We start from the raw sequence: 15,000 nt of genomic DNA, 5'->3' as shown, positions 1-15,000 counted from the left end.
GCAGTATACAGCTTAAGGGTACAGATAGCAGCGCCGTCTCCAAATAGCGCGACTGCCAATGATAGCTGACACTGAGCAATATTTTGCTAGCTGTTTGGCTCTTCTCTTTGAGAGACCAGCCATCTGATGGCCTCTAACAACGAGCTTATGAACATGGCCCAGGCTGCCAAATGTGAAAACTAAAAGTTTACAGTTGTAGCCCAGTTGCGACATGGTCTGCTCTAGCAGTTGATACTTCAACACCTTAGTTATGAAGGCTTCTTCTAGGCTGTGGTCAAACGTACAGCCAACCTCTAGAATGAGAACCTCTCTACTGTTCTCATCAACAACAACAATATGGGGGGTGTTTGCTGCTGCTATATCAGAGAACATTGAGATATCACTACACAGATTGAACATACTCGGCTTTACAGTGGAGTGCTTATAAAGCACTGGTGCAGGTGACCTGAATGTGGAAATGATACTGTCTGCAATCAGATCCACGATTCTATCATGTCAACAAATGTAAAGCCCTCTGTACGCATGACAACCATTGAGGATGTGGGCCATGGTTTCAGTAATCTGTGTGTGGTCGTGATGTATACAGTACACCCACACACACACACACACACACACACACACACACACACACACACACACACACACACACACACACACACACACACACACACACACAGACGTTGGTATTGCTCCCACTGTGGTACATCCTCCTCTGGGTTCTTCCTCCAGGGAGAAGAGGTTGCGTTTCTTCTACTCGTCTGCACTGAGGTCTCTGCCAGGGGTTCATCGCAGCAGTACCAACCCTGACCACGTGGGGGCAGTGCTGCTCCAGGACACACAGCTGTCCTCAGCAGACTGGAGAGCCTTTGACAGGTCAGCACAGGTCAACACCAGCTGTGTGTGTGTTCATGTGTTCATGAGGGTTTATGTCTATGGACACACTCCTTCTGACAGTCTGACAGGCTTTTTATATCATTTTCTTTAAAAAAAAAAAAAAATAGATAGCCTAAAATAGAATAAATCAAATATCAAAATATTGAATCAGGCAACTTAAAAATGTCTGGGGGTGAAAAAACACAAGGTGTTTTGTAGTTCTCTAATGTGTTTTGTGGGTTTTGTAGTTTTCTAAGGTGTTTAGTTGGTCTTGTAGTTCTAAGGTGTTTTGTAGTTCTCTAATGTGTTGTGTGGGTCTTGTAGTTTTCTAAGGTGTTTCGTAGTTCTCTAATGTGTTTTGTAGTTTTCTAAGGTGTTTTGTGGGTCTTGTAGTTCTAAGGTGTTTTGTGGGTGTTGTAGTTCTAAGGTGTTTTGTGGGTCTTGTAGTTCTAAGGTGTTTTGTGGGTGTTGTAGTTCTAAGGTGTTTTGTGGGTCTTGTAGTTCTAAGGTGTTTTGTGGGTGTTGTAGTTCTAAGGTGTTTTGTGGGTCTTGTAGTTCTAAGGTGTTTTGTGGGTCTTGTAGTTCTAAGGTGTACTTGGCTGATCTGGAGTCGGCGCTGCATTACCTGCTGAGGGTGGAGGTGGCCACGCACACTACGCTGCAGGGGGAGGAGCTTAAGACCTTCAAAGACTTTGTCACCGTGGTTGCCAAGGTAACGATACATTTTGTAAAACTACATCTGAAGTCATTGTTGACTAATTTATGTCTATCAATAAATAGGCCTTTCACCAGCATACATTTTGACTTGGCTATTCATTGTCAAACAAATAATTGTGATTAACGATTTAATTGTGTTTTTTATATTGAACATGAATAATTATTACATTTCTCTTGACAGATAAGTAGAATATACAAAGAAATGACTGACCTTTAATAATGTTATTCTTTAAAAATGTGTGTGTGTGTGTGTGTGTGTAGTTGTATCCAGTAGGTGGCTCTGTTGTCATGGTGATGGAGACGGTGTTGGACTGGCTGGTCAGTCTTCCTCTGGACTCCGTCCCATACCAGGGAGTTCTGGACCTGGTCAACAACAAGCTGAGAGTAGGAGGACACACTCACTTTGTTTTATTGTTGTTGCTGTATTGTATTGTTTTAGTGGGCAAGTGTGTTTGCTTTATTTGCACTGTCTACAGGTATTATTACAGGTTTTTTTAAATAAAGTATAGGCATAATTTTAGTTTATTCTGCCATGACCAGGACCTGGGTAACACATTTAGTTCTGTACTTATATGAAATGACAATAAAACTCCTTGAACCTTGAGCGCACACACACACACACACACACACACACACACACACACACACACACACACACACACACACACACACACACACACACACACACACACACACACACACACACACACACACACACACCCACACTAGAGGAAGATCTGAGCCCCGAACCGAGAACTGAACCGGGTTGGGGACGGGTCGGATCAGTTCCAATTGCCACAGGTCTGCGTCAGTTCCATTTGAAACAGATGGACCCATATGGAACTGTTAGGGTCCATACGGGTCCAGCTTTTTATTATTATTATATTAGTCTCTTTAACCTTCGGTTTTAAAATGAGACATTACGCTCCTAGTCCTAAATCCATATTGTCTGTTCTCGCAACTTGAATGAGCCTCGTTTAACGATAACAGCCAATTGAAACGCAGCCCATCTCAAGCGCTGCACTCCAGTTTTCCTCCGTCCCGTTTCGGACCGGGTCTTCTTCTTCTTTCGTATATCATCAGATGGCCAACTCAGTGTCCTGCAGCCACGCCCTCGTCTCTGGTCCTAAGTCGAAAAGACCAGCTTCTGAGGGTGGGCTGAATAGGGGGCAGCCGGTGATAATGTGGACCGGGTCTAGTCATTTAGAATGTTAAAACGCACATGTACAGACTCTCACGCACACATAAATATCTGAATCATTTGTATTCACGTTTTATGGGTGCTTGGGTACTGCAGGGGTAAAGTAGCACCAGTAAACATCGGGTACTGCAGGGGTTAAAGTAACACCAGTAAACATCGGACGTTCGCAAGATTTGCCGTCAGACGCGAGCGCACACTTAGGAGACGAGATCATTTGTATGCAATGTGTGAACCATTTCTCCTCTAGTCTAGTGGCTCACATGAGGATGTGAACCATGTAGCCTCTAGTCTAGTGGCTCACATGAGGATGTGAACCATGTAGCCTCTAGTCTAGTGGCTCACATGAGGATGTGAACCATTTAGCCTCTAGTCTAGTGGCTCACATGAGGATGTGAACCATTTAGCCTCTAGTCTAGTGGCTCACATGAGGATGTGAACCATGTAGCCTCTAGTCTAGTGGCTCACATTAGGATGTGAACCATGTAGCCTCTAGTCTAGTGGCTCACATGAGGATGTGAACCATGTAGCCTCTAGTCTAGTGGCTCACATGAGGATGTGAACCATGTAGCCTCTAGTCTAGTGGCTCACATTAGGATGTGAACCATGTAGCCTCTAGTCTAGTGGCTCACATGAGGATGTGAACCATGTATCCTCTAGTCTAGTGGCTCACATTAGGATGTGAACCATGTAGCCTCTAGTCTAGTGGCTCACATTAGGATGTGAACCATGTAGCCTCTAGTGGCTCACATGAGGATGTGAACCATGTAGCCTCTAGTCTAGTGGCTCACATTAGGATGTGAACCATGTAGCCTCTAGTGGCTCACATGAGGATGTGAACCATGTAGCCTCTAGTCTAGTGGCTCACATTAGGATGGCGTATCTTTGTAAATAATGTCATATCTTTGGTAGAACTCAGTTGATGCCATTATTATTTCTGCTCAGATTTCAGGTGTGTTCCTGGGGGCGGAGCTTCGCTGGGTTGGTTGCCAGGGCAGCAGGGCGGGGCTTAGAGGCTATCCCTGTTCTCTATGGACGCTGTTCCACGTTCTGACTGTCAATCACCTGAACAGACCCGACGTACTGGACAACACTGGTTAGTAACCACACGCACACACACACACACACACACACACACACACACACACACACACACACACACACACACAGACACACACACACACACACACACACACACACACACACACACACACAGACACACACACACACACACACACACACACACACACACACACACACACACACACACACACACACACACACACACACAGACACACAGACACACACACACACACACACACACACACACACACACACACACTGTCACTTTTGCTATTTTTGAATCCTGAAAAGTAACAGTTTTGGATATGAGGTTTCCACCCCACAGAGAGGATATCTGGACCACCTTGTTGATACGATACGTTGGGGGTCTTCAAGGTTTTTCAGGCCAAGGACCCCTTAGCTGAGAGAGAGATGAAGCAGGGACCCCCCACTACTACATTGTGTTGCAGATTAAACGTTTTCATAGATTTCATAGCTAGCTTCATAGACTTGTTTGACAGCGTGACTGTTAACCCATTCAATCCACGAATGCATCTGTGTCATTTTAAGATTTCTTTGGCTATTCAAAAATAGCAGATCTACAAGCTCAGAGTGCAGCACAGAGTGCCACGCTCTGAGCTTGTAGATCTGCTATTTTTTTGAAAAATCGTGAACATTTGTGCAAATCTTTGAATATATATCTTTTTTTTTCAAGCATTTATTTTTTACTCAAATCCCATGGATTTTTTTCTGGGGGGGTCCCTGGATATGGGGGTCCGTGGCCAAATACATATCATTTTGGGTGGTCCTTGACATGAAAAAGTTTGAGAACCACTGATGTTATAGCAACATAAGTTTTTTTCAGAAAGCTGTTAGGATTTAGAAGACATTTGTAGAATCCCCAGGAGCAAAGATGTGAGTTACAAATGTTCGCTTTAAAAAACATATTTAGTCAAAGATTTGCACACATTTTCCAAGTTTTTTCAAAAAATAGCAGATCTACAAGCTCATTGCATGGCACAGAGGCATCTATGAGCTTGTAGATCTGCACAAATAGTTTTGAAAAATCTTGTATATTGTGTATGTCTCTCTTGTATATGTGCTATGTTTGAATATCCAAAGAAATCTATAAAAGGACACAGATGGGTTCCCTGTCTTTATTTTGAGAGGATCATTTCTGTGCCAGACCTGTATAGTGCACAGGCTTTTTGAATTAGAGAAAATAAGAAGTTATGCATTTCAATGTGTTCTGTGTACTGAAGCGTCTTAGTGAGAAGAACATTGGGGGCAGGCTGACATGGTTTCTGTGTTTGTATGAATGAAAGGTTTTAGTTTTGTGTTTATATTTTACCTGGCTGAAAGGGACACAGGCTCTTATGATGTGTTTCATGACCATTAGTTGGGAATTAGTGCATCATGACATTGAGTGCTTGAGTGTGAAACACATGACATCACAAACTAATGGATGAGATGGAGAATTCTGTCTTTGGTGTGATGGATCAAATCCACTCAAAACTACACATAGAGAGAGATGTCATGTAATGGATGAACTGCACTCAGAACTCATGTTGTGCTCTTTATGTTGATGTGTCACTGAAAATGTAACTTGAAACAAGTAGCTGAACTTCTATAAAAATATTCTGAAAGAAGTGAATCTAGCCACAAGCTATTTGGAACTGTAAGCTCATATGTAAGAACACTGACATATATGAGAGATCATTCACTGGGACAAATTATCCAGTGTTTTTATTGCTTTATTTAACATTTTCAAAAAGTTTAAAACCAGTTAGTTATAAAGCGAGCTGAGAAGCCATTCTGTCTGTTTTGTTTCTTTGCACTATAAGCTTGATACTTGTGCTTTTACTTTAGATTCTTGTAGAACATTTCATGTGAGCTAATTTAACAATTTGACCCAAGTGATTTCATGGGTGAATTTAGTGTGGCTCTGAAGTACAAGTCACGCATCCAACAAGCTTTAAACTGAGCAGATTGTACCTTCTGTTCCAGAGATAATGGCCAAAACATCTTGAAAACAACCACTTTTGAGTTTCGGTCATTTTCTCCAGTTGTTTATAATAACACAGGCTTGGAAGGTTGGACGGTGATAAACTAGATACCTGAGTAAAGTTCACTTTGAGCTGCATCCAACACACTGACATTTCCGTCGGCCTTACCGTTCAGCCACTAGTGACAGTTGAAATAATTAATAAATAATTCGTCTCGTCCCGAAAACGATGGGTCGGTCGGGTTCAGCAGTATTTGAGAACACTAGTACCACTTCAACCCTCTACTGTTTCACTCTACACACATTTGTGTTTGATTGTTGCGACAATATCGTTAATCGCAATCATTTTTGACACAATAACTTTGTGGCGTGTTGTAAGCTTGTAGATCAACTATTTTCACTTTTTTAATTTGTTTTGAAAGTATAAAATGATTACATTTGTCAGTAATTTCTCTGTATAGGTTATTTGTCATATCTACTCTGTGCAATGTGTGATTATGTTAATTGTATTCATATGTTCCAATGTTCAGTGCCAAAAAACACAATTAAATCGTTAATCGCAATTATTTGTGTGACAATTAATGGTCAATTTAAATGTGTAATGGTGACAGCTCTAGTCCTAATCCTGTCCCTACTCTGGATGAAGAGTGTCTGATAAATGCCTACGTTGTTGTTGTTATTGTATCCATTCAGGTGTAGAGGCGGGGCCAGGGGCGGTGCTACAGGTGATGCGTCGCTACATCAACACGTTCTTCGGCTGTCAGGAGTGCGGCAGACATTTTGAAAACATGGCTCAGTCCCTGGGGTCGGAGGTCACCACGCCTCAGCAGGAAGTCCTCTGGCTCTGGAGGAAACACAACCTGGTCAACAACAGACTGGCTGGTATGTACACTCACACACACGCACGCACGCACGCACGCACGCACGCACGCACACACACACACACACACACACGCACAATTGGCCCGTGTTAGGGGGAGGGAAGCCGGGGGCTGGGAGCTTGATTTTCATCACTCCTGTAGGAGAACGTGCAGTGAGGAAAATCAAGCTCCCCACCTGTCAGGTAGTGGAGGGAGTGTTGGTCGGGAGGAATAGGACGAAGGCTCTGCGTCCTCCCGGTGGGGGCTCCTCACTTTACTAAATTGCTAATCTCTCAAGAACAGATTCAGAGCTGTGCTACTGAATCTGTCGGGAGCCCCGTTCAGAACGCGTGCGCGTTAATTTACAAGTGGGCGTGCCTTCAGATCAGGAAGCAGGCCGCGCTTTACCCAATCAAATGTAGTGGGCGGGATTTACTGTCTGTGCGCTCCCTTCCCACTGAAAACAAACGGAAACTCATTTAACCCATTTAGACCTGAGGCTAGAGATGCACGATATTGAAATTATGACCGATATCCGATACCCGATTATTTGCTTGGTCATATCGGCCGATACCGATCCGATACCGATATATTATATATTATATTTATATTGAGCTCATTGCTGATTTTTTTTATTTTATTTTGTTTTACTGGTGAAAGTTGATGGTAAACCCCCCTCTCCACTAGCCCTACTGTGATGAAAAATATTTATGGAATAAATACATTAATTATATATATTCTTCTAAGTAACAAACTTAACTATGACATCATTTTTGTATGCTATAAGCCATCACAGAATGATTTGAATCTTTGTATAACACAAAACCATGTTATGTGGCCTATGGAACTAAGATGATTGAATCTAGTTTGTTATTAGTGTTATTCATATTGTCTGTTGCCTAAATTCATTAGCCTCTGCTCTAACATTGTGGGGACTGCTCCGCCTCCAAGTGCTGTAGGTCGGTAGTCAGTAGCTCCTGATTACGCCCAATGAATGGTCTGACAAATCGCGGGTAGGTCCGTGTATCGCCTACTCGCCCATTCAATGGTCTGATATAACGTGAATCTCCCATTCAGTGCATTGATAGCATTCGAAGCCGGTGTCTAAACAATAAAGCCCTCCTTAGCTCTCCCAATCACAACTCCCTGGAGCCACCACTGTGCGCACTGTGTGTGTGCGCGCGCGCGTAACGAGTGTTTGTTACGTCGATGTTAAATAACGACGCAATATACACATTCGTGTTGAAAATATATCCTCCGCAGTTTCACTACTCTAATCTAATTTAAGATGTACAAGAAACCCTCTGACTGTTCTGGGTATGAACTATGGACGTGAAGAGTTTGCTGTTAGTTTCGACTACTTTCTGTTCACGTAGCAGTTTAGCCTAGCAGCCTGTTGCAGACACTCACTGTCTCTGTCTGAGAGAGACAGCATGTAGAGTGCGTGGAGGGGGGAGGAGCTACAGCTGACTCTCTTAAAGAGACATAGACAGGCAGAGAGACTGCTCTCGTTCATTTTATTATACAATATATACAATATCGGAGAATTTAATCGGGTTTATTTTGACATCGGTTCGATACCGATACGGCCGATATGGGCCGATATGGGCCGATATCGATACGTTACCGATTATATCGTGCATCTCTACCTGAGGCCGATTCTAAAAACGCCTTCTAAAACCTAACCTAAGATTTCTGAAAATGTTCAAATTCTTACTAAAAAAATGTATACAACATGATGTTGCTATATGTATAGCAACAACTAATGAGACACAGAGGTGGCTCCCGGATTCAAAGGTATAACAACGTATAGGTGGCAGCAGGTCTCAATAGCGTCCTCGGAGCAGACAAAACCACGGAAAGATATTCACATTTTAACTTGCTCTTTCATCATAGAAACAAGTGGGCTTATAACCAACACCATCCATGTTCTCTGGGAGAAGTGGAATGAAAACATAGTCGCACCACCGGAAGTGGAGCGCTGAGGGCAGACCAAAACCCCGGTTTCCTTGCGCACGGGTGCTCCATTCAGCTAGTCCCAGAGCCAAGTGAAAGAGTAAAAAACAGCAGAGGGCGCTGTTTTTCCTTTTTATTTGCCAATGGGTTCCCAGATTGCTAAATTGTTAACTCATTCACTGCCAGAGATTTTCAGAACAGTCTGCATTTTTTACTTTTCTTTTTTTTTTTACTAATCTTTCGAGACCCACAGACATGTTTTTTTTTCAAAGAAGATGATGTCTGGGGTTAAAGAAGAGGGTCTGTTCTTTCATCCGGAAAAAAATGATTGTAACTGCGATCTTCTGATCTTTAGTTATCGGCAGTTGAATATAGCTTGTTTTCACCAAAAACGCAATCTGGGAAAATAAATCAGAGATAAATGTATTTTCATAAATCTGATAACTTTAGATCGGACAGGCTGGAATTAGTTTAGATCACGTGATTTCCGGGTGTATTAGAGCGCCCTCTATGGTAAACCACTGAAAACGCCAAATGACGAACGATACGTCAATGGCGCTCTGAGCCTTGGATTGGATGACGAATATCTTCGTCGATGGCAGTGAATGTGTTCATATATTTAGTCATAGTTTGAAGTCATCATAGCTTAGTTTGTATTTAGTGTTTGTCAGTGAATAAGGTTATTAGTCATCAGACATTTGTTCTCATAGCTTTATAGTCGAGGAAATGAACACGAGAGCGTCTGAAAACGTCTATATGTGTGCATGTTGTGTCGTCAGGCTCTCTGAGCGAGGACCCGCTGTTCCCCAAAGCAACGTGGCCCAGCGCCTCCCTGTGCGCCTCCTGCCACGAGGAGAGGGAAGGAGTTCACGTCTGGAACGAGGACAACGTCCTGTCCTTCCTCCAGCGGCACTACGGACCTCCCAACCTCTCTCCTCTCTACTCCCTCTCCTCCTCCTCTACCTCCGCTCCTCCTCCTCCTCCCCTGCAGGAGCACCGGGACACAGCCTCCAAGAAGGAGGAGCAGGAGGAGAAGAAGAAGAAAGCTGAGGAAGAGGAGGAGAAGAAGAAAGCAGAGGAGGAGGAGGAGAAGAAGAAAGCTGAGTTGAAGGAGGGGGAGGAGTCGGCCGGGCAGAAGGAGGAGTTGGAGGAGAAGCGTCAGAGAGGAGGCGCAGGCTTCACCAGCGTGGACATGAGCCTGTGTCTCCTCCTCTACCTGGCCTCCTGCCTCTTCATCATGCTCCTCTTCTTCTTCTTCAGGTTTAGATCCAGACGGAGAAAAACGCGGTACCGCCGTCTGCTCTGGGACCAGATCTAAAGACTGAGACACCACGTGTCTGCAATACAAACCCTGGACTAGAGTCTGGACTAGAGTCTGGACTAGAGTCTGGACTGGACTGGAGTCTGGACTGGACTGGAGTCTGGACTGGACTGGAGTCTGGACTAGAGTCTGGACTGGACTGGAGTCTGGACTGGACTGGACTGGAGTCTGGACTAGACTGTAGTCTGGACTGGACTGGACTGGAGTCTGGACTGGACTGGAGTCTGGACTGGACTGGAGTCTGGACTGGAGTCTGGACTGGACTGGAGTCTGGACTGGAGTCTGGACTGGACTGGAGTCTGGACTGGAGTCTGGACTGGACTGGAGTCTGGACTGGACTGGACTGGAGTCTGGACTAGTCTGGAGTCTGGACTAGAGTCTGGACTGGACTAGAGTCTGGACTGGACTGGACTGGGGACCAGATGTAAATAAAGACTGTGTCTTATAAAATCCTGGACTCTGGTCTGGGACTGGATTTAACTTAAAAACAAACTGCGTCGAAACCCTGGAATGTAGTGTGTGTGTGTGTGTGCGTGTGTGCGTGTGCGTGCGTGCGTGCGTGCGCGCGCGTGTGCGTGCGCGCGCGTGTGTGTGTGCGCGTGTGTGCTTGTGCGCACGTGCGTGCGTTACCTCATTTTTATTTTTATTTTATTCTGATATAATTACTGTGAACTCCCAACCCTCTTGAGTTCAGGCAGGCAGACAGGCCCACGCTGAAGGGCTTTATTTCTCCATAATGGCCTGCTCCCCATTGATTATCCCGCTTATTACACGGCTACGTAATAAATACATTAATATATTGACCCAAAATTAACAACAGAACCATTTTATTGATTTTAAACAGATTTTATTGCTTACTGTAATATTAATGTATGCCAGGCGCGTCAGTTACACAATACACACCTGTAAGGGTCCATTTGAAACCCCTCAAGGAACCATGAGGGTCTCTGGACCGCACATTGAGACCCACTGGTGTAGCAAAGTATTTCCAATAACATTCTGGTCAGACTCTGTCTGAACAGAATAGAACAGAGCCTTCATTAGTATCATTGGTAACACCTAAGGAAGTAGGAAAGAGGCCCAATTTCGTTCCAATATGGCCGCTGTGCATAGAGCCTATTGCTGAGGGTAAAGCGCTTAGTCCATTAGATTGTGCCAGTCCACACCAATGCAACTACTTGCAACCATGATCCCCAATGGAAGTTGCAAGAAGTTGCATTGGTGCGGTCTGGCCTTTACATGGACATCTACTTAACATGGACATTTTTTATTAACCCTTTTCTTGACCTCTAACCTTTTAAAACACACAGGAAGTTCTTGAGGTTGGACGTTGAAGCTGTCACCTGTTTGTCATTTCCAAGATATATGTTAAAATATCGTTCCATTTTATTTTTGAATTTCCATTTCTAACAAGCAGCAGCTATATAGGCTTTGATTTTTTATTTATTTATATTAGGACAATTTTGCACGACTGTAAAGCCGAACCGGCAGCGGGGAGGAGGCGTCAAATCCGCTTTATCCCCCCCATGTTCAGAGCTTCTGTTGCTACAGACTCACTGTATGACTGACAGACAGACAGACTCAGGGACGTGCACAGATAGACTCTAGGTGGTGCTAGAGCACCTGCCCTTTGCCCTCTTGACCAGAAGTGCCCTTTTGAAAAAAAGAAAAAAAAAGTTTTTTTTTTTCTTTTTCAGTTTACAGCAGGGGTCTTCAACAGGGGGTCCGGGACCCCTAGGGGGTCCTCAGAGTTACTACAGGGGGTCCACCAAATCTTTATGTGATATGATTTTTCTTTTTACCGTAACCACTCGAAACCTAGCATCCCTTTTCTGAGGAGAACTTTAGCCAAAAATAGCCGATCTACAAGCTCACAACGCCTCGCGCTGCGAGGCGTTGTGGGCTTGTAGATCGGCTATTTTTGGCAAAGAGGTATAGGTGTAGAGGGAAAAAAGAGCAGACCAAGTAAACAAAAAAAAGTATAATTCACTTGAGCACCTGCCCCTAAAAATGTCTGTGCACGCCACTGGACAGACTGTATGACTGACAGACAGACTGTATGACAGACAGACAGACTGTATGACTGACAGACAGACTGTATGAAAGACAGACAGACTGTATGACAGACAGACAGACAGACTGTATGACGGAGGCTTTTGAACATTGTGGGAGGAAACAGTCTGACTCGTGAGATCATAGATATAGAAACCTAGACGACTCATTGGCCACTGCAGTTCATTGGAGCGACCTGTATCCACGGCCGTCATATTCGGGAAGGGCACGCTGCCACTCAAAGTGACTACTGGCCAATCACAGCGCGTCTTTTCCGGGACTTGTCAGAATCTAGTTGTATAAAAATGTGTATATTCTGCCAAGTCCCGGAAAAGACAGTCTTCCCAAAAATGGCGCCCGCAGATACAGACGCCACAGAGTCAGAGGAGGCGTCTACCTTTATATGTCTATGCGTGAGACTACATTTAGAGTTTAGACATCTCATTAGACTTCCTGTTTCAACAGGGGGTCTGGGACCCCTAGAGGGTCCTCCGAGTTACTACAGGGGGCCCCCAAATCTGTGTGTGTAGCATTCCTATTCTGAGAGGAACATTAGCCGAAAATAGCAGATCTACAAGCTTATGTCGCCTTGTGAGCTTGTAGATCAGCTATTTTAGAGGTTTGGCGTAGAAGTTAAAAAAAAAAGAAAAAGAGCTGGCCAAGTACAGAGCCAAAGGTCAAGTTTACTAAGTGTTGAGGGTTTAAGTGGTTGAATGTCTGAAGACACACATTAATGAATCCAACATATTATTAGAAAACATAATGTGTAAAATAAACAAGATTTTATAGTATAGTTCTTTTTATTTCTTTTTTTTTTTTTTAGGTATTACAATGGTATTTAAAGTCCTTAAATTGTCATTTCACTTTCATCTGGGGACCCCTCCTCAAAAAATCATCCACTGAGAACCAGTGTCCTACATGACTTTAGGAGTGATTTATTAAAGGACTAGAAGTATGTCTCCGTCCATGCAGACTAAAGTATGTTGCTGTGGGGCAGAAACATCTCATATCCATATTTTAACTTTCTATGTTTTTTGGTAAATTAATTTGGTGCTGTACTTCATCAAACTACAGTGTGACACGAAAGTAGCAAAAATAGCCGATCTACACGCTTAAGCCATTAACCCATTGAGACCTGAAGCCGATTCTACATGTCTCCTAAATCTCAACAGTATTCTGAAAAACCTATGTTTCTATATCAGTGGTGCTCAATCTTTTTCATGTCAAGGACCCCCAAAATGATATGTATTTGGCCACGGACCCCCATCAAAATATTTTGTTCCAGGGACCCCCTAAGCAAAGATTTGAGTTAAAAATGTTCGCTTTAAAATATATATTCAAAGATTTGCACACATTTTAACGAATTTTCAAAAATAGCAGATCTACAAGCTCGTAGCGCGGCACTCGGTGCCGCGCTACGAGCTTGTATATCTGCTATTTTTGAATAGCCCAAAGTGTAAAATAATGCTTTCTTAGCTCAAATCTAAAAATGACACAGTTCCAGGTCTTAATGGGTTAAGACCGGGAACGCATCTGTCATTTTTAGATTTCTTTGGCTATTAAAAAATAGCAGATATACAAGCTCATAGCCAGGCACGTGCACAGATAGACTCTAGGTGGTGCTCTGTGATGCATACACATATGCATCAGACAGCATATGGCAATTGAAACAAATACATATGCAATTACGACGTACAAGATGTGCCTGTAATAAATATCACACTACTAAGGCAGCCGGCGGTTCCGCGCGCCGCACAAGGTGCCCTTTTTTTTTACTTGAGCACCTGCCCCTCAAAATGTCTGTGCACGCCACTGCTCATGAGCTTACATGAGCTTGTATATATGCTATTTCTTTGAGAAAATGTGTGCAATACTTAGTTCCAGGGACCTCCCAGAAGCAAAGATTTGAGTTACAAATGTTCGCTTTAAAAATATATATATTTAAAGATTTGCAGAAGTTGTCACCATTTAAAAAAAATAGCAGATCTACAAGCTCATAGCACGACACTCGTTGCAGCGCTATGAGCTTGTAGATCTGCTGTTTTTGATTAGCCAAAGTATAAAATAATGGTTAAAGTGATTACACAGCGTTGCGTTCCCGGTCTTAATGGGTTAATGTGCCCTACTTCGTCAAACTACAGTGTCACACGAAACTAGCAAAAATAGCCGATCTACACACTTAAAACGCCAATTTGAATTCTGAAAAGTAACAGTTTAGGACGCATGAGGTTTCCACCGACAGCAACGATCTATCATGTTATTTAATAATAGTCATATTTTCTTTGCATAATTTCTGTTGAAATGAATCCTAAATTATCATTACCTTTGGTTAGACACGCCTACTTCCCTGTCATCCAATCACAGCAGAAAACAATTTTGATTGATGACTCGTGTCAAGCACCATGTCAAACTCTGAATGTAATGAAAACAGTGTTACGTGTTTTAATGGATGAATGTCTTTTAATTAGATTATTTTAATTCATTTCATGTTTGTTTGTTTTTATTCAAGTGCTGTGTGTCTAAATAAACGGCTCGTGTCTCTCATGCAGCGGTGGAAGAAGTACTCACATGTGTTCCTTAAGTAAAAGTATCAATACTGCAATCTAGAAATACTCTGTTACAAGTAAAAGTCCGGTATTAAAAGTTTACTTGAGTAAAAGTATTGGCAATTTGGCATCAAAATATACTTAAAGAACCAAAAGTAAAAGTACTCATTATGCAGAATTACCCATTTCGCAATTTTAAAATGTATAATAATTTTAAAATGCAACCAAGCTATCCAGGCTCCTGGTGAATCATGACCAGAAAACATTTGATTCTGTATCAAAAAAATATTTGAAAACCGGAAAAAAAGGGTATCCTATATTAAAATTGCTTGGACGGACGGTCACAAACGTAACATGTGGACCTGCAAGTCGCACCTTTGCTCCGGTCTGCACTAAACTAGGCACCAACA

At 43.0% G+C, this 15,000-nt stretch overlaps 1 protein-coding gene across 1 annotated transcript in view; it reads left to right on the top strand.

The window, feature by feature from the left end:
- Positions 1 to 10,180, top strand: part of qsox2 (quiescin Q6 sulfhydryl oxidase 2) — a 17,066-nt gene extending 6,886 nt beyond the window's left edge. Inside the window, exons 7-12 of the mRNA XM_084054117.1 lie at positions 730 to 873; positions 1,456 to 1,585; positions 1,852 to 1,974; positions 3,734 to 3,884; positions 6,549 to 6,737; positions 9,451 to 10,180. Of these exons, the coding sequence (XP_083910243.1) occupies positions 730 to 873; positions 1,456 to 1,585; positions 1,852 to 1,974; positions 3,734 to 3,884; positions 6,549 to 6,737; positions 9,451 to 9,989 (1,276 nt within the window). The 3' untranslated portion in view covers positions 9,990 to 10,180. The remainder of the gene's footprint in view (positions 1 to 729; positions 874 to 1,455; positions 1,586 to 1,851; positions 1,975 to 3,733; positions 3,885 to 6,548; positions 6,738 to 9,450) is intronic.
- Positions 10,181 to 15,000: the final 4,820 nt, after the last annotated feature.

This window comes from Gymnoscopelus microlampas, assembly GCF_963454915.1.
Source record: "Gymnoscopelus microlampas genome assembly, chromosome: 4".
Lineage (NCBI taxonomy): Eukaryota > Metazoa > Chordata > Actinopteri > Myctophiformes > Myctophidae > Gymnoscopelus > Gymnoscopelus microlampas.
This window is presented reverse-complemented; position numbering and strand designations above follow the sequence as displayed.